The sequence below is a fragment of the Lutra lutra genome, chromosome 1 (assembly GCF_902655055.1).
Source record: "Lutra lutra chromosome 1, mLutLut1.2, whole genome shotgun sequence".
Taxonomy (NCBI): Eukaryota; Metazoa; Chordata; class Mammalia; order Carnivora; family Mustelidae; genus Lutra; species Lutra lutra.
Window position 1 is genome coordinate 222,051,018 of NC_062278.1, and position 20,716 is coordinate 222,071,733.

Genomic DNA, 20,716 nt, shown 5'->3' on the forward strand with positions numbered 1-20,716 from the left:
CGTGCTATGGTCCTGTGGTCACCGGAAGGCTACACACCCAGCCGGCCAACTCCGGGAAACCGGGACAGGAGAGAGACCGTCCGTTTCTCCTTCCCTCCTGCCCTGCTTCCCGCCAGACCCTGACACATACGCTACCCTTCTCGGCAGAGGGGCAGCTCCCGGGATCTACTGTGCAAACACCGGCCTCCTCACAGCGACTTCACGAGTGACTCACTAAGGGGCACAGGCGAAATGCTGGGTTGCTGAGGAGCCTGAGATGCCTTGGAGCAAGCAGGGCCCCTCGGCTGCCAAGCCCTCTGCTCCCCTTTGAAGGCCAGACACGGGACGTCCAGGCTGCTTCCCAATACCACGACCGATGGCCTGGCCCAGGAGCAGGACGGCCCGGCGGGGGCGGCCGGCAGCACTGCCCCGGGAGTACAGGGGCCTCCGCGGTGCTTGTCCCACCTGTAGCTCCAGACAGTGCCTCTGCTTCTCGGAGATCTGGGTCCTCAGGGCCTGCTTCTCCTTCAGCAGGTTCTCCAGGGACAGCGTGGACCAGTCCAGCTTCAGCTCTTCACACCGAGCCTTGAGCTGTGGGGATGAGGAGGTCACGGTTGTGAGTCCCGGCCGGGCAGACCTTTGCCGTGGAGCACGCGCCACTGTTGGGGGGGCACCTGTCCGCTCGGCAGAAGGCAGACCCTGGGCTCTGAAGGGAGACCCAGCCAATGTCTGGGCAGGTGTCTCTGAACACCTGTGTGTCCGGCAAGGGAACCCACTAAGAGAAGGCCGGGCTAGGAGGCGGCCCAGGGTAGAAACCGGGCTCCTCAGTAAGCACGCCCACGGGGAGCAAGGCAAGGGTGCCCACAGAATGGGACAGGAAGGCTCCATCAGACGTGACGCTCCCGCACGCCCAGCAAACGTGCCCTGGTCTCCAGGGCAATGAGGTCCCAGAACATGTGCCCCCTGACCCTAGGGCTCGTCAAAGAGACCAGCATGGGGCTGTAGGGGTGCCAGGAGGATATCAAAGTCTGGGCTCCTGGAAAGCTCCATCGAGTGAAAGCGCATGAGCCTTTGGAAGGGTCGTGGGCCCCGTGGGCTCCAGGGTGCTGAGAGCCCGGGAAAGGAACGCACTGGGGATGCGGGCAGGCTGGCGGTGGGGGGTCCTGAAATGGCCTGCTGCAGACTAGGGAGTCGTGGCAAACTGGTCCTCGAGAAGGATGCCTGGAAGCTCTCCGTCCCGGCGCCCCACCCGCCACCCGCACGCCCTGCCACCGCCGCCCGCGCCGCGCCCCCACCAGCCGCAGGCTCTGCGTCCTCAGCTCCCCATTGTCCTTTTGCAGCTGCTCCGTCTGCTCCCGCAGCTGCTGGTTGTGGGCCGAGATCTCCTTCTGCGCCTGGATCAGGTCGTTGTAGGTCAGCGCCTTCACTCCCAGCTGCGGACACACGACAGCAGAGGTGGGCTCTCAGGCCAGAGCACGCAGCGGCAGGCTGAGGGCAGGGGATGAGGGGATGGGGGGCTGGGGGCCGTCTGGGGGCAGGAAGGGGCGGGCTGGGCTGGTGGCCGATGGAGGTCGCAGAGAGGACCTATGGTGGCCCAGAGAAGGGACAAGGACGACCCCAAGGCACGAACCCACACCAGCAGCGCTCCAACTACGTACACTCCACGCCCTCTGTCAGCAGACGCGGTAAGTCCAAACACCGGGAAGGAACCCCCCGCGCCCGCATCCCGCCCCGGGAGGCCCAGTGGCAAGCATAGTCCCAGCACCCCACCTCGTCCAGCTTCTGCTGGAAGAGCCTCTTGATCTCCTCCTTCTGGGCCTGGCAGTGGCCAAACAGCTGCTGCGCGGCGCCCAGCAACCGGGCGTTCTTCTCCTGGGGGATGCAGCAAGGTGACGGCAAGGCCCTGTCCCCGCCACGTCCCCTCCCACAAAGGGCCGGACGTGCCCCAGCCCAGAAGGCCGATGACCCTCAGCAGTTCTCACTGGTTACGTGAGACCCCCACAGCCTCTCTGGAGGCAGCAGGGACAATGCACAGGTCCTTGAAGGGACCGCCGTTTCTCCTAGGGCCAAGGTGCCTTCTGGTGGCCAGCAGGTGAGGGGCACAGGGCAGGGCTCACCTTCTCCTGGTCCAGCAGCTGCTGCAGGCTGGCCTTATACTGGACGGTCTTGGTGTAGGCCAGGAACTGCAAGTACTGAATCTTGAAGGACTCTACGAGGGTCAAGTATGCAGCTTAGCACACACACGAGCCCCCGAGGCCGGCAGGAAGGAGGAGGGCCGCCCTTCAGAAACCCGCCGTGGCGGCTGCCACCCCCGCTGGCTGCTGTGGTGTCTGTCACCGCCCACCATCACGCCGGGGCCTTCGGTCCCCACCTAGGCGCCCCTCACAGCTCCTGCCAGTGCCGCCCCATGTCTTTTGCCCTCCGACACCACGTGGGTGCCCAACTGCTTAGGGAAGCGCAGGTTACTGATGCTGACAGAGAAAACCGGCAGCTCCCAAAAGATGAAAATCGTTTCTTTCACCCGATTTTCAGAGACAAGCAGCTGCTTGATCCTTCCCAGCAGGGTGAGTCTGTGCGCACTCGGCTCAGCGACACTGGGCACCGAGCTCGCCCGACACGGCCCTCCCCACCCCACGCAGCAGACACGGGGCGGGGCTGGGTGGTTCTCTGGGGGCGTCCCACGTGCTAGGGAGATCACGCCAGCCCTGAGTCCGTGTGACTCTGGTCTGGGGCCGGCAGCCCTCCCCCACCCCCGCAGGCCCGAGGGGTCCGTGGGCAGCTCACCTAGCAGCTTCTGCAGTGCGGGCGGGGTGGGAGCCAGCAGCAGCTGGTCAGGGGGGTGCCGCTGCACGCTGGGAGGTAGCTGGTAAAACGGGCTATGAGGTGACTTGTACGCGTCTGTAGGACACAGAGAGGCCACGTGTCAACGGCAGGCCGGCGCGCCTGGGGGCTTCCACAGGTCTGCTCCAGGGAACCGGCCAGCTTGCTCACACCGAGACTGAACAGGGGACCAGACACTGCGTCGCAGCGCTTTGAGAAGTGGAGTCAAAGCCCCGTGGCACCCAAGATGTCCCCATGAGCCATGTCCCTTGTGTGCGGTCTGTCATCAGAGCCCAGGATGGGAGGCCAGGGGAGCCTAGAGCCCGGGGGTAGGATGATGGGAAGACCCCACTGGGGTGCGCTCTCGGGGAGCCCACCCCAGGGCACATGGCCGTGAGGATGCCGTGTGCCCCTAGCAGGGTCTGGAAAGCAGGCACCAGCCTCACAGCACATGACACCGTCACGGTGGCCTCTGCCCCTCTCACCGCCTCAGCGAACAGGAGAGGGACCCCACTCGCTGCACCAAGGCAGAGAGACACGGAGTGCCGGGACTGGCCGAGGGCACACCCCAGGGGTCCGCCCATGGCCGGCTCACCCTGCGGCGAGGGCGCTGCTGTCTGCGGCGCGGCCTGGGCGTGCAGGAGGTCCAGTGCGGTTTGGCTCTTCTTGGGCTTACGCTCGGGGTTTGCAGTGCTCATCTTCTTGGGGCGCCCACGCTTCCGGCCGGCCATCTTCCGCCCTTTCTTGTTCAGCTTCTTTTTCCGGGCTTTGGAGGGGGACGGCTTTTTGATGGTGGTGGCCCCGGCTTTTTCCTCCTCGGCCCCCGAGTCCTGGCAGACAGGGCAGGGCAGTCAGGAGTGCACTGGCGGGCCCACCGGGCCACGTGAGCCCTCCCTCCGCGGGGCGCACACTCACCATGGGGGCGTCCGCAGGCGCGGCAGCCTTGCTCTCGGGCCCCTTGGTGGGAGTGGTCGTGGCGCTCTTGCCTTCCCGCTGCTGCCGCCGCCGAGCTGCCTCTTGCTCCTCCTGGAAGGCAAGTGTGGCTGCATCTGCGGCGGGGCCGGCTCGAGGCGGCCACCAGCCCGAGCTCTGCCCGCCCCGGCACACGCAAGGACACAGAGGCGCAGAGGAGCCCGACGGCATGCGTGGGCATGCGCCCCCCCGGGGCTCCGTCAGAAAGCAGGTGGCCTTCCAACCGTGGATGGCGCAGGACCCTCGTGCTGGGGTGGGAGAAGCCTCCTGGCCGTGGCTTCCCTCCTGCTAGCGGCACGCTCTGCACGCTGAAGGGGTGTGTGCACTACAGCGTGATCCTCCCCGGTGAGGACTCCTGGCCGTACCGCGTTAAGAGGAAGGATGGTGACCCCCTGATCCAGGGGCCGAGGGCACTGGTCAGCACGTTACGACCCGAGTGCCTTCAATGCAGAAGGCAGGGCGCGGGGCCCCCGGCGGCTGGAGCAGCTGTCTCCGGGGCCGGGGCTCTCCTGCTTGGATACTTATCTGAGTCACCAAATAGAAAAACTCGTGCCCAGACAGCACTGACTCTGGAGGCAGAAGAACAGCAGCCGCGAGGGCACGGGAGGGACGTGGGCGCAAGGATCCCGGCTCCCCTCGGGCGGCAGCTCGGAACATTCCAGCCCCTCTGTGGCTCGGGCCTCAGATCAGGACAGCGCGAGGGCTGCTCTCCACCCCGCACTTGGGCACAGCCCACCATGCCACCAAACCCCATTTCAGAGACTCATTCGACCCGTTCCCCAGGAACATGTGCAAGAGCCATGGCCACGGGGCTGCTGAAGACGAGGCAGGTGTGCGCGGGCCCTCCCAGCCGGACGCCGCCCCACCAGCAGCGCGCACACAACATGGAGGCGAACGAAAAACACACACTTACCCTGAGTTTTGGATTTTTCAGACTAGAAAAATAGTTTTCAAGCTGAAAACACAAAAAGACAAGACAAAGTCCCGTGAGAAGCCAGTCCCAAGCCCTGTCAGGGGTGAGAGCAACAGCCTGTCCCGCAGACACCGCACCCGGCAGAGCGCGGCGGGGCTTCACCCAGGCGGGCGGCTAGTAGGGCACCCGCCGGGCTCAGGGCTCCCCCTGTGTGGGCCGTGCAGGCCCTGCACAGCCGTCCCACATGGGCCGGCAGCCACACAGCAGGCCTGGCAGGGCACTGGTGGCCTCGGACTCCAAGGCAGAGCTGCTGTTCCACGAGTCCTCGTGGACAAGGTCTGGCCCCCACGAGGGCTGAGGACAAAGGCGAGACAGACCAGGGTCTCCAGCCTCCTGACCCACTTCTACCCGTACTGAGGGCCGGCTGGCCAGGCCCCCGACCCCAGCCCCGCAGGGCACTCACTATGGTGCGGTCGATGGTGTGCAGGTAGTAGGAGACCGGCTTCCCCGTCCAGGACACTGAGCCCTTCAGGGGCGAGAGCTCCACGACCCGCATGATGGTGCCAATGTCTGCGCACAAGGGGCTACGGTTAGGGCCCCTCCTGCGCCTGGGGTGAGCGGGAGGGCCCTACGGTGCTTCTCCCGCCGGTCTGGAGTGACCCCGGTGAGGCAGGAAGGGGCAGAGCCGGTCCCAACCACCCGCCAGGGGGTAGCCGGCTGCCAGCACGCGGCTGAGCGAGGGAGGCTGCAGGGCCACACCAGGGGCTTGTCCGAGGAAAACAGTGACAAGCGCGGGGCGGGTGCCATTGGAGAGCACTTGCAGATGACTCAGAACAATGTGGAGCCAGGAGCTCCCACCAGCCCCCCAAGAGGCCCAAGCCCCCGAGGCCCGTGCAGCCCCACCCAGGATTTTTCTGCCACCAGTCCCTCCTGAGCAGGGACAGGGTAGCCACTGCCTGCTCAGGCCGGTCACAACAGGAGCTCAAAGGGCTCGGCACACCTGCCCCTCTGAGGTCCACACAGAGCCACTCTCCCCACTAGGGACACAGGGCCGTGTCGGGGAGCGCCTGCGGCTGTCAGGACTGGGGGGCTCGTGGCACCAAGGGGGTGTGGCCGGGGCTGCTGCTGACCCCCATCCCCCCAGGACTGGACGCCCACAGAGAACGACCGGCCCAGTGTGAGGAGCACCAGGTACGGACCCCATTCCGACACAGATGCTTAAAGTCACAGATATTGACTCAGCAACGCGAGCTTCTTACCGCTCAAGTTTCTGCTGTTTATTCTAAAGTTCAGAGGTGCGAAGGGCTTCGAGGACACGATTCTGCCACCTGCAACACAAGACTAGTCACCACGGCTCATGGGGTGGCTGTGGGGCGCAGGGCGGCAGAGCAGGGCACAGCCACAGCAGGGGCGGGGACAGCAGCACCACCGAGTCCTGTCCGCGCTCCACAAGTCAAAGCAAAGGCAGGAGGCGCCTTCCCCGTGGAAGTCTGTCCCAAGAGCGGATCGTGTGGACAACAGTGCTCTGGGCACAGCTCCCGGCCGGGGCTCTGGCTGGCCACGGGCGGACACCAGCTGCGAGGACATGCGTCCCCTCCGCAGGCTCCGTATTTGCGCGGACGAGTTCAGTCACAGCCGAGGCTGAGTGGCCAAGGCAAACCCTGAACTCCCACCGCTGGGCCGCCCGGCAAGGTGGCAGGAAGCCCGCAGTGGCTCTGCGTGCTGGGTTCTAGGAGAGAGAGATGCGCAGAGGAACCCACGGTGCGCTCACGCTCTCGGAAGCTGCTGGGTGTGAGGGAGAAAGAGCCAAATGGAAGTCAAAGAAAACACTAGTGTCACACTGAAGTTGGAAGAGTGCGTCCGAGCCCATTTCCACACATGCATAGTCACACGTGCCCGCCGCAGCACGTCCCGCACGGGGAGCACCAGCCAACCAGCCCACGTCCCGAGAACCAACCCCAGCGGGAGCGGGCTGTGACAAACCCTGCACTGGGCCAGGTGCAAGGTCGGGGCAGCCAGGGTCAGAGACTGCGGGGCCCTATCAAAGGTCGCAGCGGACGAAGGCTGAACAGCCCCGCGGAGGGCCTGGAACCTGGAGGGCCTCTGAAGAGTGTGGTGCCGAGCAGACCGCATCCCGAGCCCCGGGGCTCCCGCTAGGAACACAGCACCCTGCACGGCCCACACGGCAGGGGAGCTGGGAGGGGCCCGAGGGCGTGTCGCTATAGGACCACAGGTCAGGTGGCCGGGAACGCAGGGCTCCGCAGGCTGTCTGGGCCCCATCAGGTCCCCCAAGCCCACCCACAGGGCACCACAAGGGAGGAACCAGAGCAGCAACACCCTATGAGACAACGAGCCCGGACGTCCACCAGGGCCGTCCACAAACACGGAGGAGCCCCGCTCCCACAAAAGCCCACCTGGCCCCTTGCCCAGGATGAAACCACCAGAAGGCAGGCTCTTGGACAGGCAGCAGGACAGTGACAGGTGGAGGGGCCCTCCACTCTCTCCTGGGCAAGGCGCACGGCCCCTACAAAATGACAGGGAGCACCCAAGGCCTTGCGCACACGTTCCCCGCACACAGGCCCATGTGTGCCGGCTATGCAGCTGCTGGGGCTGAGGGCGGCTGGTGGCCACCTGCGCAGGTGCGGGGTGGCCCTCCACTTTCTCGAAACATCTTGTAAGGGGATATGGGGGGACCCATCCCATCTCTCTCTCGTAGGAACGGGAATGTGGGGGGCGCTTGGCCCTCCTCAGAACTAGAGCCCGAAGCAGCTGGGAGCAGCAGGGAAAGAGGCAGGCACAGGCTCTCCTGAGTTGGAAGCGCCAAGGTCACATTCAGGCCACCTCGGAATCTGGAAAACCAGCAGCGGCTTCAGCAGCTGTGTTAAAAGCTACAGGGATTGGCCAAGGATGAGGGCACGTCCTGAGGCTTCCCGTCCAGGCCCCGGGAAGGGTACTGCTGACCACAGGGCCCAGGCGGGCGACACCCACACTGAGGCCACAGCCCGCAGCCCACTCCTCCGACAGGGCACGCCACACTGGGGGCCGAGGAGGCCAGTCATGTTCATGCCAGGAGGGCCTTGAGAAGGACGGGCACCCAAGGCCAGAGCTCTAATGAGGACAGCAGCACCCCCTGCTACGACCCAGGGCCTGGCCGCCCTAAACCTGGGCACGTGTGAGGAGGGGAGCCCGTGGGCTCTGGGCCGTTGGCTGGAGGACTCGGCCCGCAAGGAGTGGGCTCCTCTTGATCCTGAAACACAGTGGGCCACGACCAAGGACCTCGGATTCAGGGTGTCCCCAAGCTCAGCTAGACAGAGGCCCCCACTGCTCCAAGACTGTCTCCGCATGGGGAGAAAATGAAAAAACTTCCAGAACCCTGACTCTCGGCTCAGTGAGGACACATGCCAGAGGCACAACAGACAACCAGGTGATACGGCCCTCGTCCACAGGAGAGTGACAGGAGGCCCCACTGTGGCCCGGCCCGTGTGCCCCAGATGGCGCCCAGAGTGGCCACACCAGAGGAAGTTGCTGGTGTTTCTCTTTCCTCCAGGAGCCCAGTGGGCCGCTCTGCTGTGCTCGGACACAGCACATGAGCACTCCCCTACACGGACACAGGCCTCGACTGGTGCTCACAGGACGCTGTCTCCCTCCCACCTCCTCAGAAGCTTCTAGACTGGATGGCCTTCTCTGTCTGACATTCCAAGTACACAAAGGCTCCTGGCACAGCACAGGGAAAGGTGACACCTGACCTGCGCTGCCTAAGACAGAGCTGGAGGGAGCTCCTCCTATGGCCAGCGTTGGCAGGGTGGCTGCGGGCGCGGGGCGTGGGGCCCACACACCCCTGGCGCAGAGGGCTTGTGCACCCTCAGGTGCACCCCAGGCCGTGGGAGGAGCCAGGGAGCAGAGGGCTCCCCCGGAAGGAGTCCAGCCGGGAGGCTGCCCCCCGCATGACAGCCTCCTGTCTCTGCTTGCCAAGATTCAGGAAAGTTTTCCCTAGAAGGTTCGGGCCAGATAGAGTAGAGGACCTCACTCCACATGTGCACCCACACAATTCCAAATCTGGAAGCCTCCATGAGCACAAAGAAAACGCAACCCTGAGGCGCCGGGGTGGCTCAGTGGTTGGGCATTTGCCTTCGGCTCAGGTCATGATCTCGGGGTCCTGGGATCGAGCCCCGCATCGGGCTCCCTGCTTGGCGGAAAGCCTGCTTCTCCCTCTCTCTGCCCTGCTTGTGTGCTCTCTCTCGCTATCTCTGTCAAATAAATAAAAGTCTTAAAAAGAAATTCTTTAAAAAAAGAAAACGCAATCCCACCTACACGCCAACCAACTCAAGCAAGAACACAGGCCGTCGAGTCCGAGACAGATGCATGGCAAGGGGGCCTTCCCCTCCCCACCGGGAATGGGAAGGCAGACGAGGGCAACCGGGGCCCAAACAGGGAAAACCCAGAGAGCCTAAGAGGCCTGTTGGGACGAGCCCCCTGGCCCGACTGCCCCCGGGTTGGGGTCACAGGTCGAGCCCGAACTTCAGAACCTCAGTGAGTAACCCTTCAGCATGAGCGCGCACCAAGAAGTTACTCGTCACCTCCAGGACACGTGAGCGTGACTGCAGTGTGTAGCCCGCTGGCAAGCTGGGCCCCCACCCCAAGGCGCCCAGGCCCGCTGGCCCAATCCGCCTGGGGAGGCCCAGTCAGCCCCACCATGTCCCCCGGGCCCAGAGGTGCCGTCCGCGGAGCCCACACGTGGGGGCAGTCAGCACGGACCCGGCCGCGCCCGAGGTCACAGCCAGCTCCACAGACGGACCGAGCAGGCCTCGGGTGCCGCGCGCACACAGGGACCGCGACAGGGCGGGGTTTCGGGGAGAGTGCGTTACCTTCCTTCATGTTGGCAAACCGCTCCTTCAGCTGGTGATCCACCTCAGGACCAAAGGCAAAGTTATTCACAAATATAACACTGCAAAACAATGTTCCAGTTGAGTGAGGCCGAGGCTCCGGCGCGCCATGCCTACCGCCTCCACCGCTGGCTCCCCCAGCCCAGGACGGGACCCGCAGGGCGCCAAGGCCGAGCAGGCTGGCTGGTGGGGGGCGGTCCCCGCCCGCCCCCGGGACACCCCAGGGGTGGGAGTGCAGACCGCACACGCGTCACCTGGGGACGGAGGTGTGAGGACACCCGGGCAGGAGGGCGTGCGGACAGCATCCGGCAGCATCTGAAAGGAGCCGCCAGAGGACCGGCGGGACCAGAGGCAGAGTCCTCCGCCGCCCGCCCACGCGCTCTGGCACCGGACCACCCAGGGCCCTGGTCCGAATACGCCAGCCGGGGCGGCTGGGGACGCTGGCGCCTCACACTGTGTGTGCAGTGACGCACCCCTGCCCGCCTGCCTGGGCCCAGCTCGTGCCTGCCCAAGGCCCTCTCTGAATGGCCACGAGCAGCCGAGCGCTGGCTCACATCCAGCCCCGCAGGTGAAACTGCTCCCGACTCAGCTGGGAGGGCTCTCCTCCCCCACGGAAGTGCCTCCAGATAAAATCTGAGCCGGGGACAGACGGACATTTACTTCCTCTCTTGAAAGGGACAGAAGACACGCTGGGCTGATGCCAGCCATCCCCTCGCTGCTCGTTTTGAGTCTCGACAGTTAAAATCGAGATGCCAGGAAGCAGTCAGAGAGCAACCAGGTAACAGAACAGTCACGGAAGACCCGAGCACAGCGAGAACAGACCCCGGGTGCCAACGGGCAGAGCGGCAGGGAAGAAACCGTACAGACGTGGAGCAAGCCCAGTGCACTCTCCCTGAGCCCCGCACAGAAAAGACAAGGACGGGAGGCGTTAGGCTGGGGCCCAGGCGTCCTTTGGAGCCAAGGGACAGAGCCCTGACAAGACAGCCAGGAGAACAAGCTCTCACAGGGTGCGAGCCTGGCCTGTCCCAGTCCCTAGTTGGGGACGGAGCCTGGGAAGGCAGGATGTGAGCCAGCAAAGGCTCTGGTGATAGCTCTGATGGAAGAAGGGTGCCCTGAAGGCAGCCACTCCCTCCCATCCCATGCACGAGAAGTCAGAAGCATGGACGCATGTCCCCAACAAGAAAGGGGCTGGGAGGGGGGGGGATACCCCTGCCAGGAAGCAGAGCACCTAGGGGGACGTCAAGGGGCCACTCTCCCATCACCAAGGCCTGTTCCCATTCTGCCTGCAGTACGAGGGGCAGACAAGGCCCAGGGGACAGTGCTGTCCCCGTGACCACAACATGGGACACCTCGGCCCAGATACTGCTGGCCAGCACCCAGCACTGGAGGGCCCCCAGGCCCCCATGGATGGGGGTGCCCACGGAGTCAGCACAAGTCTCTCAGGAAGAGGGGGAAGACCCGGCCAGTAGGGTAGAACAGAGCAGACCCCTCCGATGAGAACTTCTCGAGGGACAGCCACAAGCGGAGGCCCCCTGGAAAGAGCAGCACCCAGCTTCTACCAGCCCCCAGGACTCAGACGGTGGGGACTATGGGGCAACAGGCAATATGCGCCTGAAGGAAAGACAGGGAGAGGCCAGATGGCAGGGTCTTCCAAAACAGTGGGCCACCATCAACAAGGCTGACTTGTCCCCAGGAAGACGGCTCTGGGTGTGCAATGCCCCTTGGGTCCCAGGCTCCCAGCAGGCTCCAGCTGACTTCTGCACCCCAGCCCAAGGCCCAGGGCAGGGCTAGAGGGAGGTGGGACAAAACCACAGCAGCTCAGCCGTGGGGGACAGGACGCCGTTCCACGGCGGGTGCAAAGAAGCCCGGCCCCGCACCCAGTTTGGGGAGGTGTGGACACAGCAAGAGCCCGCACGCTGAGCACAGGGCCGAGATGGCAGGGAAGGGCCCTTCCTGACGGGCAGCCAGGGGACTGGCACGTGCAGGCCTTGAGCCACACCTGGCCCTGCCCTGGGTCCCTGGGTCCAGCTCCCAGACCACCTGCTCGGCTGCAGGCAGGGACAGGGAGAGAAGGAGCTCCGCCAGCCACGCACCCTCCCCGGGGGGCACTCGCCTGGTCGGGCCCTACCTTGTGTTGGCAATCCGTTCTCTCCACTCTTCTGAGAGGAAGTCGCCCCTTTCCAGCTGAAAGGAAGAGAACAGGGGAGAGGCTGACTCGGGAGGCCTCCGCCGGCTTCGCGCCCCGCCGGCCCGCATGGAGAACATGAGATGAGCGCAGTCACTGACGTGGGGAGGATATGGGACCGGGGCGGCGGCGGCTCAGGGAGGGTCCAGCCCCAACAGAGGACGCACCATGGAGCCACACAGAGCCAGCTGGGGCGCGGCCACACGTGGTTCCCAGCCTGCCGGCAGTTCCGGACAGGAGTGGGCTGGCCGGCCGGGGCTACCACAGGGAACAGTGGTCGTGCCCTCAGGAGGCACCTATGCACCGAGCGACACCAGGACAGAGCACCGGCCTAGCACGCAGCAGAGCCAGGCCTGCTTTCTATACCACGGACGTGTGGGCATGGCAGCGGGCCCCGGCCTGCCACGGCTTGCTCATTTTCCACACCTGCTCTCTGCATGGCGGGGCCCAGCACACTAACACGGGGCCTCCAAGAGCATACGGTTCTTAGTGACCGAGGTACCCCAAGCTGGGGCATTCAGCAAACCTACATGCCTGATTTTATCATTCTTTAAAACACGATCACACTGCACCTCAGTGTACGCCGAGAAGCAAGACCATGTGTACCTGCAAAGCCTGCACCCGCCCGGTCTCAGTGGCCGGATTCAGAAGAGCAGACAACAGAGACGCCCATCAGCGCATCCCCCACACGCGGGAGCGACCCCCGGCCGCAGACAGGAGCCAAGAGCCCACGCACTGCCCCAGAAATGGACCCTGAGCCCATAACGCACAGGGAGGGAACCAGACACAGGAGGCCACACGGGGTGTGAGTCCACATATGTGACACATCCAGACCAGGCTCCTCCATGGACGGGAACGGGGCTCGCGGGGGCTGGGGGCTGGGGGCTGGGGAGGGTGGGGCCAGTGACTGGCCTCACTTGCACCCTCATGCATGCCGCAAGGTGACCAGGAACCCCCACTTCCCTCACAAAGACAGCAGGAGCCCATCAGGGCACTGGGCCTGCTGTCGCTCAGAAATAGACAGAAGCCCCTGAGCAGAGACAACCAGTCTCCAGTGAGCGCCGCTGACCCAGGGCAGAGGCCGGGAGCCCATCCTACGACCCACAGTATAGGCGCAGACCACCCAGGCTATCCCGTGGTGGGCATGACATGTTCACACAGGGCGCAGGGGTGGGGAGAGGGGATGGACCACCCGAGCATGTTCGGGCATTGTGGGGGGCTGCCCACACCCTAGCTGTCCCAACTCTGAATCCTCTCCCCGCCTGTGGAACTTCCTAAATCTGCCACACTCCCGAGAACAGTCCTGCCAGGCCACGGGAGTGACTCGAGTCTGCAGTGTACGCAAGAGAGAGCTCGCACAGAGGGCCAGAGCCCTCCCTCCCCACCGGCCAGCTCACGAGGCTGGCCCTCCGCGGCATCTGGAACCAGACTGCGGGCTCTGGCCAGCCTCGCTGCTGGGGGGCTCCGGTTCCTGAACTGTCCGTGCAGACACGAGGCTCGGGCTAAGCACCTGCTCCCCTCCCCGAATCGGGGTTCCCGGCCTGAGCCGGGCAGACAGGCCTGCGAGACCGACCCCGTGGAGAACCAGGGTGCTGGGTCTCTGCCAGCCCCTGGAGACCACAGCACACACGCACGGTGCTGTCTCGTTTGGGGGAAACTAAGCGTGTTCTGTGGGACACCCCGAGAGTGGGCTCTGGAAGCTCCCGCCTAGTGTCCCTGCCCCCCACACCCCCAACCTGAGCTCATTTTGCTTCCTGTCCTCTGTATAAACCACGGCCCTGGGGATGACCGCCTGCTGGGCCCTGGGGTCCTCCCGGCACATCCCCGCACCTGGGCCTGGGACAGACACAGATGCCTTCAGGCACTTCTCCAGGCGGCCTCCCTCTCCTTGGCGGCTCCCTGTCCAGGCCGCGCAGTCTCAGGCCGGAGCAGCTCTGCTGGGTTGAGGCCAGAGAACGGCCGCTGGCTCGGGCTCTGCTCTCCCGGCCCTACCGTGGCTCTGCTCTGGGCACAGGCAGGCTGTGACCCTCAGAAGAAAGGGGCTGGCTGCAGCGGCTGTGCTGCTGGAAAGGTGTGTGTGGCCTTCCTGTGCCCCTGCTCTGGGACCCCGTGAACAGCCCCAGGGTCAGGCAGACCTCCACACGTGATGGAATGGGAAGCACGGAGAAGGTCCTGGGCACGCACTGGCGCAGAGGGTGTCGGAGCCCATGACCACCCCTGGCGGAGACCCCAGGCCGGCAGGCAGGTGCCTGGGCCCCTCAGCCCCACAGCTCGCCCCAGACATGCTCCTGGAGGCCGCACACATCCTCGCACCAAGCACCCATGCTCTCGTCGCGGGAAAAGAGCCCAGTGTCTGAGCATGAAGAGACCGAGGTCTGCCCCAGCCAGAGTCAGGGGGCAACGGGCAGGCCCCAGCACTCGGCGCAACCACCCAGGAGCAGCCCCAAGCCCACAGACGCAGCGCGGCTCGGCCGAACCACCAGGCCCCGTCTCCTGGCAGCGCCAGCATGCCAGTGACCCAACACAGCCCAAGACCAAAGGGGAGGTGGGCCAGCAAGTCTGTGATGCAGGGGGCCCCAGCGGACATGGCCACCACCCCAAGGGCCACACGCACACTGTTGTGACATTGACAAAGCTGGAGGGGTGGTGGGTGCCTAGGGGAAGGCCCTGCACACGTCCTGGAGAGAGCGGCCTGAGTGTAGGAAGCACCTCGGCACAGGCCGGTCTGCGACACCCTCCCTGCCGTGGCACCTCCACAAGGCCACAGCCACCCCAGGTGACACACTCTCGATGCCTGCAACCTGCTGTGGGCCAAGCCCACTGCCAGGTGCCCACAGCGTACGGGGCTCATAGTGAACAGCCTGGCTACTGTGTTAAGGGGCCTCTGGGGACCTGGACGTCTGCCTGGGCAGGAAGCTGGACAGAGTGTCTCCCAGGTGGATGGGGCACCCTGCGCTGAGCCAGACCCATAGGCAGAAGCCAAGGGAAGGAGGGGGGCACGGGGATTCTGACGGGAGGAGGCACGTGGGTGGCAGGGAGGGCCTGGCGCCAGGCACCACGGGCTGCAGGACAGGGAGGCGAGGCCGAGGCTGGTAGGTGGAGCCTGGGGGGGACCTCTGCGGAGGCGGGAGGGGACAGAGCAGGCGGTGGCCACACCGGGAGCCTTGGCCCGCAGAAGCAGGCTCTGGGGCTTGGAAGAGCACACGGAGCTATTTTTAGACTCCTGTTGGCTGCTTCCTCTTAGGTTCTTAAGCAACGGGAGCAGGACTGTCCGTCCGCCAACGAGGATGCCTGGTCAAAGCCACAGAAAGTGTCTGGGAAGGCCTCACAGACCCGGGACACGAGTTCCCGCCAAACGTGGGCGCTCCCCGTCACCACACGCTCCCACAGCCGCGGGGCCGGCGCTACAGGATCCCTCTGGAAAGAGACAGCAAACAGCAGGGGCTCGGCCAGCTTCCTCCACACACCCACGGCCAAAGGCGTGCCCGAGTGTCCTCTGAGCCAAATTCCATTTGCAGCCACCCCGCAGGGGCCGCGGCGGGGCCAGCGAGCGCTCTGCCCCACGCCGGACCCGAGGAATGAGGGCAGCCCCTCCTGTCTGCCCATGTGCCAACCACTGACCCCGCACTGAGCCAAGAGAGGGAAGGAGGCAGGCGGGAGGAGCAGCAGGCAGTGGCCCAGCCTGGCCCGGCCCTGGCCCCCGCCCCTAGGAGCTGCCCGAGGCTGTGAGCGGGCCGCGCTGACCACACCGGGGGCCGCTCCTCAGGACGTGGCGCCCTCACCAGAAACGAGAAGCCCTTGAAGACACAAAATCCCGCGTCTCAGCAAGTCCGCCCAGGGCTGCAGTCTGCAGAGGAGATGTGGGAAGAAGTTCCTGGAAATGGACACGCACTGGACTTCTGCAGGTTCAGCCCAAGCGGCTGACCCCAGGAGCTGCAGGTGCGGGGCGGAGAGTTCCAGAAGAAACTGCACCAGAACGCAGGGAAGAGAAGCCAGGACCCACCATGCCTGCGCACGTCCTGGCCCCAGAAATGCAGAACAGAAGCAGAGGGCACACCTCCGCCCCCACGGGGCCAGCACCCCGCACCCGAGGACATCACAGGGAAGGAGAGCTCCCGGCCGCGACCTCTGGGGGACGCCGACGCAAGTGCTCCCCACAATGTAGGTGCGGAGCGGAAATCCTGCACGGTGTGAAAACCAGCCACGCCACAACCGGGCAGGACCCCCAGCCACGGAGGACACCTGCACTCACCACACTGACAGGGATGCGTCAACACACTCGGGAAAGGCATTTAATAGACACCAACGCCATGCATGGTGAGGATTCCCAGCCAAGCAAGAACGGAGGAGAAACGTGTCTGCTCAGTCCGGAGCGCCCACGAAACACCTGCCAACTCACGTCCCCTCCGTGATGGGAAAGTCGCTGCTTTCCAGGAAGCTTGGGAACAGGCCATGGGTCCCTCGCAAGCGTCCTGGCCATACCAATGTTACACCGGCTTGTGCAACAGATAGGAGAAATAACACACACACAGACCAGGAAGGAGATGTGACACCACATCTGTTCGCAGATGACGCGATCGTCCGTGCAGAAAATCTGAATGAATTCAGAAAAGCACACGGGGAGCTGATCAGCCACTACAACACCACTCTACGGTAGAGGCGTTGTCGTACGTGAACATGCGGCAGACGCCGACTGCCTTCCTACGAACCAGCAACTGACACGCGGATTTGAAATTAAAAAGCCAGTACTGTTGATACACGCACCAAGACAGACAGACTTCTACGTAACGCTCACAAAACATGTACGAGATCTACAGGAGGCAGACTACAAAAGCCTGACGACCGACGTCGGTGAGGGAGGGCAGGCCACGTCGGAGGCAGGAAGACACGACCCTGTCTGGACGTGAGCTGTCCCCACGCACCGGCGCAGACTCCGGCTGGCCGCCCCCCCCCCCCCCGCCCTCTGAGGTGGACCGCACGCACTGACCGCATGCCGACCCCATGGCTTATCTGGGGACGGGAAAGTCCCAGAGTCAGCGACACAGCACGGAAGGAGAGCCAGGTCAGGAGACAGGTGGACGGCGCCCGAGTAGAGTCGCTACAGAGCCACGGCAGCAGAGACGGCACAGACGGACAGACAGCCACGGCAGCGGAGACACCACAGACGGACAGGCAGAGCCACGGCAGCCGAGGCGGCACAGACGGACAGACAGAGCTACGGCAGCCGAGACGGCACAGACGGACAGACAGAGCCACGGCAGCCGAGACGGCACAGACGGACAGACAGAGCCACGGCAGCGGAGACGGCACAGACGGACAGATAAAGCCACGGCAGCCGAGACAGCACAGACGGACAGACATGCACGAGGGCGGAGCCTGCAAGCACAGGGCTGAAACTGCGGAGCCTCCACATGCAAAAGGAAAGGATCCAGGTGCCAACCTCAGCCTCACGGCCCTACTCATAAAACAGCCACCGGAAGACACCAAGGAGCAAACGCGGGTGACCGCGGGTCTGGTGACGACTTTGCAACACGACAGCGCAGGGACGACCCACGGGAGGAGAAGCCATCAGGCCGGCCTAAGGAAGGGGAAACCTCCCCTTCCCCTTCTCCCCACACCCCAACCGAGCGCCAGCCCGTGGCCATGTGACACGACCAGGACACCGGTCTCAGCTCAGCAGTCAACACCCGCGGATGGCGTGCTCTGGGCTGGGGACCGAGAGGGGAGGACGTGAACACTCGCAAGAGACCCAAGGAAGGAGAGCAACGGGGCTGACCGCGGAGCCGAGCGCAGGCTCGGGGGTCTGGGCGCGCACACTGGACCCGGGATGGGAGGAGGAGGAGTTAGAGGTCTGTTTGGGACACACTCTGTCCACGGTGTCCCCGCAGTGGCCACGTGGCTGCAGGCTACACGGCTGCAGCGTGTCCACAGTGAAAGAGGGAGCAAGGGATGAGCCCGGGCCCACACGTGTGTTTCAGGGCGCGATGCAAGAGCCCCGGACGGGGGCAGACAGAGGCCAGGGCTCTAGAACCCTGGCCAGCCAGAAAACGTGGGGCTCATAAGCCTAGCGCAAGCCGTGGAGGCCAAGGTGCAGGAGCGGCCCGGGGAGCTGGGGGCATGCGGCCCGACCCGAGCCTTGCCAGGAGGATGGACTCACCGGCGGGGTCACGTGCTAGCAGAAGGCCATGGAGAGGACGCCACGGAGCCAGCCGGTGGACCAGGGAAGAGGCCTTCTTGTCCACACCCCGCTGCCCAGACCCGCACCACAGCCGTGACCCACACGTGCGCGACACCAAGGAGGGCTCCCTGAGACCCGCCAGGCGCCCGGGGACACGATGCCCGCAACTGCCTTCGCGCGGCTGAGGGCTGCAGGAGAGGCCCCTGCGCCCGTTCTCAGAGCGCCCGGGGCAGGGGCAGCGGCAGCCCCCGAGGAGGACCGGAGAGGCCGAGGAGGAAGGCCCTCGTGAGGCCGGGCAGGCCTCCGCCAGCACCACACGCCAGGCGAGGACCAGCAGGGCAGAACGGCGGGTCAGGGAGGAGGAGGCGCAGGGACGGAGCTGGACCGTTAGCCGCGGCCGGGGACGCTGGCACTCACTGTGTATTCTGCATGCTTTTTTCCATACCATTTCATCCACTTCCTGAACTCTCGGTCCATGGTCTGCAAGGGAATGATCCGACAGCCCGTCAGCCGCTCCTCCCACCCTACCTGCCTCCCACAGGACAAGCCGGGACTGCCCCTCCGCCAGCCCACAGCCCAGCCCCTCTGAGCAGCAGCCCGGGTGACTCTGGGGGTTGCAGGGGAGGACAGACGGCAGGACCTGTGGAGTCCACCAGATGTGTGGGCCACACAGTCTAAAGGCGTTTCTGGACACGCACCTACGCCCCAAACCCCACGGACCCCACCCCAGGCGGACACGGGCACCTAGGGGATGCCTGCTGACCCGGGGTGCATCTGGAGACGGGCCCAGCCTAGGGTAGACAAGGCTGTGGCCCTTGCTGGTGGCACATGCACTGGGCCCAGATGTGCGGGCAGAGACCAAGCAGCCCCTTGGAACGCCCACCTCCTGCTGTCCTTCCCTCCTTATACCCTGTGGGTCACGGCAAAGGTTGGGGAGAAAAGAGAGGTGAGCACACACACCTGCGCCCCACTCCGGAGGCACTCACCTCCGCGTACTTGGCTGGGATGTCCGCTTTCTCCACGCCGTAGTGATGCTTGCAGTTGGTGGCCGCGGCGACCTGTAGCACGACCTGGCCCACTCCTTCAGAGGGAGGGAGGGACAGTCAAGACACAGGCCCTGGGACAGAGGCGCCGCCCACCCAGCGTCGAGGCCCAGGCCACACAGGTGCTGGCCACAGGGGTGAAGAGGCAGAGGCCACCAGCTCTCCGAGAAGGTGCGAGCACCTCCAAGGTCACCAGGATATGCCACTGACCCAGGCCGTGAGCCAAGGCCCCACTAGGGGGTCGGCCGTCTGGCCTACGCTGCCTCCCACAGACAGCACAGCAGGGTTGCCGCGAGGGGAACCTGCACTGTGTCTCCCTCTGGAAGGTTCGCCAGTCACCGCCACAGCGTGGCACGGCCGGCCCATCTGAAACCACTGGGAACACCCACCACCACTCGGTGTCGACGGGGCTTGATGCGCAGCGGAGCAGCGGGAGCAACCCCCGCACACCAGAAACGGGGTCTCCAAACCACGGCCACGCGCTGGCCAAACGCACCACCAAGCCCAGCTGGGCAGCGCGGGGCACTCAGACCTCACATGCGCCCAGAAGCCTGGCCCACGGTCCCCCTCCTACTTGGGTCAGTCATGCCTCTCAGCCAGCGAGCCAGGAGCCTTCTGAGCTCATGCTCTGAATGGAATAGGTTTGGAAAATGTAAAGAAGCAACCGAGCGCCGGCCGGCTTGTGTGGTACAGCGCATGACTCTCTGTCTCAGGGTCAGGAGTTCAAGCCCCACGCTGAGGGTGGAAATTACCTAAGTAAAAAATCTTTATTTTATTTATTTATTTATTTATTCATTTATTTATTTGACAGGCAGAGATTGCAAGTAGGCAGAGAGGCAAGCAGAGAGAGAGGGGGAAGCAGGCTCCCTGCTGAGCAGAGCACCTGACGTGGGGCTCGATCCCAGGACCCTGAGACCATGACCTGACCCGAAGGCAGAGGCTCCACCCACTGAGCCATCCAGGGTCCCTAAGTAAAAAATCTTAAAGAAAGAAAAATAAGAAAATAGGCCCACTACTTAGAAACACAGGGTAAATGGCAAGGCCCATGCAAGAGGACACAAGGGTCATGGCCAGGGGTAAGAGCTGGGCACGAGGAGCCAGGAAGGGGTTTTCTAAAACTCCCAAACCTTTTCACACACACAGGTAAGTTCTGTGGCCTTCTAGACAACTAACTTGAAGCCTACGATTTTTTTTTTTTTTTTTTTTTTTTGGAGAGCCAGAGCGTCCACATGCACGAGCAAGGAGAAGGGCAGAGGGACAGAGGGAGAGAGTCTCAAGCAGACTCCTGCTCAGCACGGAAGCTGCGGTGGGGCTCGATCTCACGACCCTGAGATCACAACCTGAGCTAAAACCAAGAGTCGGACCCTCGACTGAGTGAGCCGCCCAGGAGCCCCTGAAAGTACACGTATTCTTAGTAAAATATGAACTGTGGGGGCGCCTGGACGCCTCAGTTGGTTAAGGAGCTGCCTTCGGCTCCGGTGGGATTGAGTCCCATGTCGGGCTCCATGCTCAGCAGGAAGCCTGCTTCCCCTCTCCCTCTGCCTGCTGCTCTGCTGCTTACGCTCTCTGTCAAATAAATAAAATCTTCAAATAAATAAGTAAAACATGAACTGTGTGCTTAAAGAGGTCCACGCTAATGATGACGTGAAAATAGTCGTCCTCGCCCAGGGCACTGGGCCGTCTGCAAGCGCTGAGGCCGCGCCGGTTTGAGAAGGACATTCAGTCTGTGGCACAAGGTTGTGT

The 20,716-nt window shown here is 64.2% G+C and overlaps 1 protein-coding gene across 6 annotated transcripts in view; it reads right to left on the reverse strand.

Moving 5' to 3' along the window:
• DOT1L (DOT1 like histone lysine methyltransferase) overlaps positions 1-20,716 on the reverse strand; it is a 60,034-nt gene that overhangs the window by 14,609 nt on the left and 24,709 nt on the right. For all 6 annotated transcript variants that reach the window (XR_007123739.1, XM_047709767.1, XM_047709759.1 and 3 more), the window contains exons 6-19: positions 18,917-19,011; positions 18,348-18,410; positions 11,696-11,751; positions 9,550-9,629; positions 5,944-6,012; positions 5,148-5,254; positions 4,685-4,726; positions 3,715-3,825; positions 3,395-3,629; positions 2,764-2,877; positions 2,097-2,188; positions 1,750-1,851; positions 1,275-1,412; positions 445-570 (exon numbers count right to left, since the gene is read on the reverse strand). Coding sequence is in view for 5 of the 6 variants with exons in the window: in XM_047709767.1 (XP_047565723.1) it covers positions 445-570; positions 1,275-1,412; positions 1,750-1,851; positions 2,097-2,188; positions 2,764-2,877; positions 3,395-3,629; positions 3,715-3,825; positions 4,685-4,726; positions 5,148-5,254; positions 5,944-6,012; positions 9,550-9,629; positions 11,696-11,751; positions 18,348-18,410; positions 18,917-19,011 (1,430 nt within the window). In the remaining variant the exon portion in view is untranslated. The remainder of the gene's footprint in view (positions 1-444; positions 571-1,274; positions 1,413-1,749; positions 1,852-2,096; positions 2,189-2,763; positions 2,878-3,394; positions 3,630-3,714; positions 3,826-4,684; positions 4,727-5,147; positions 5,255-5,943; positions 6,013-9,549; positions 9,630-11,695; positions 11,752-18,347; positions 18,411-18,916; positions 19,012-20,716) is intronic.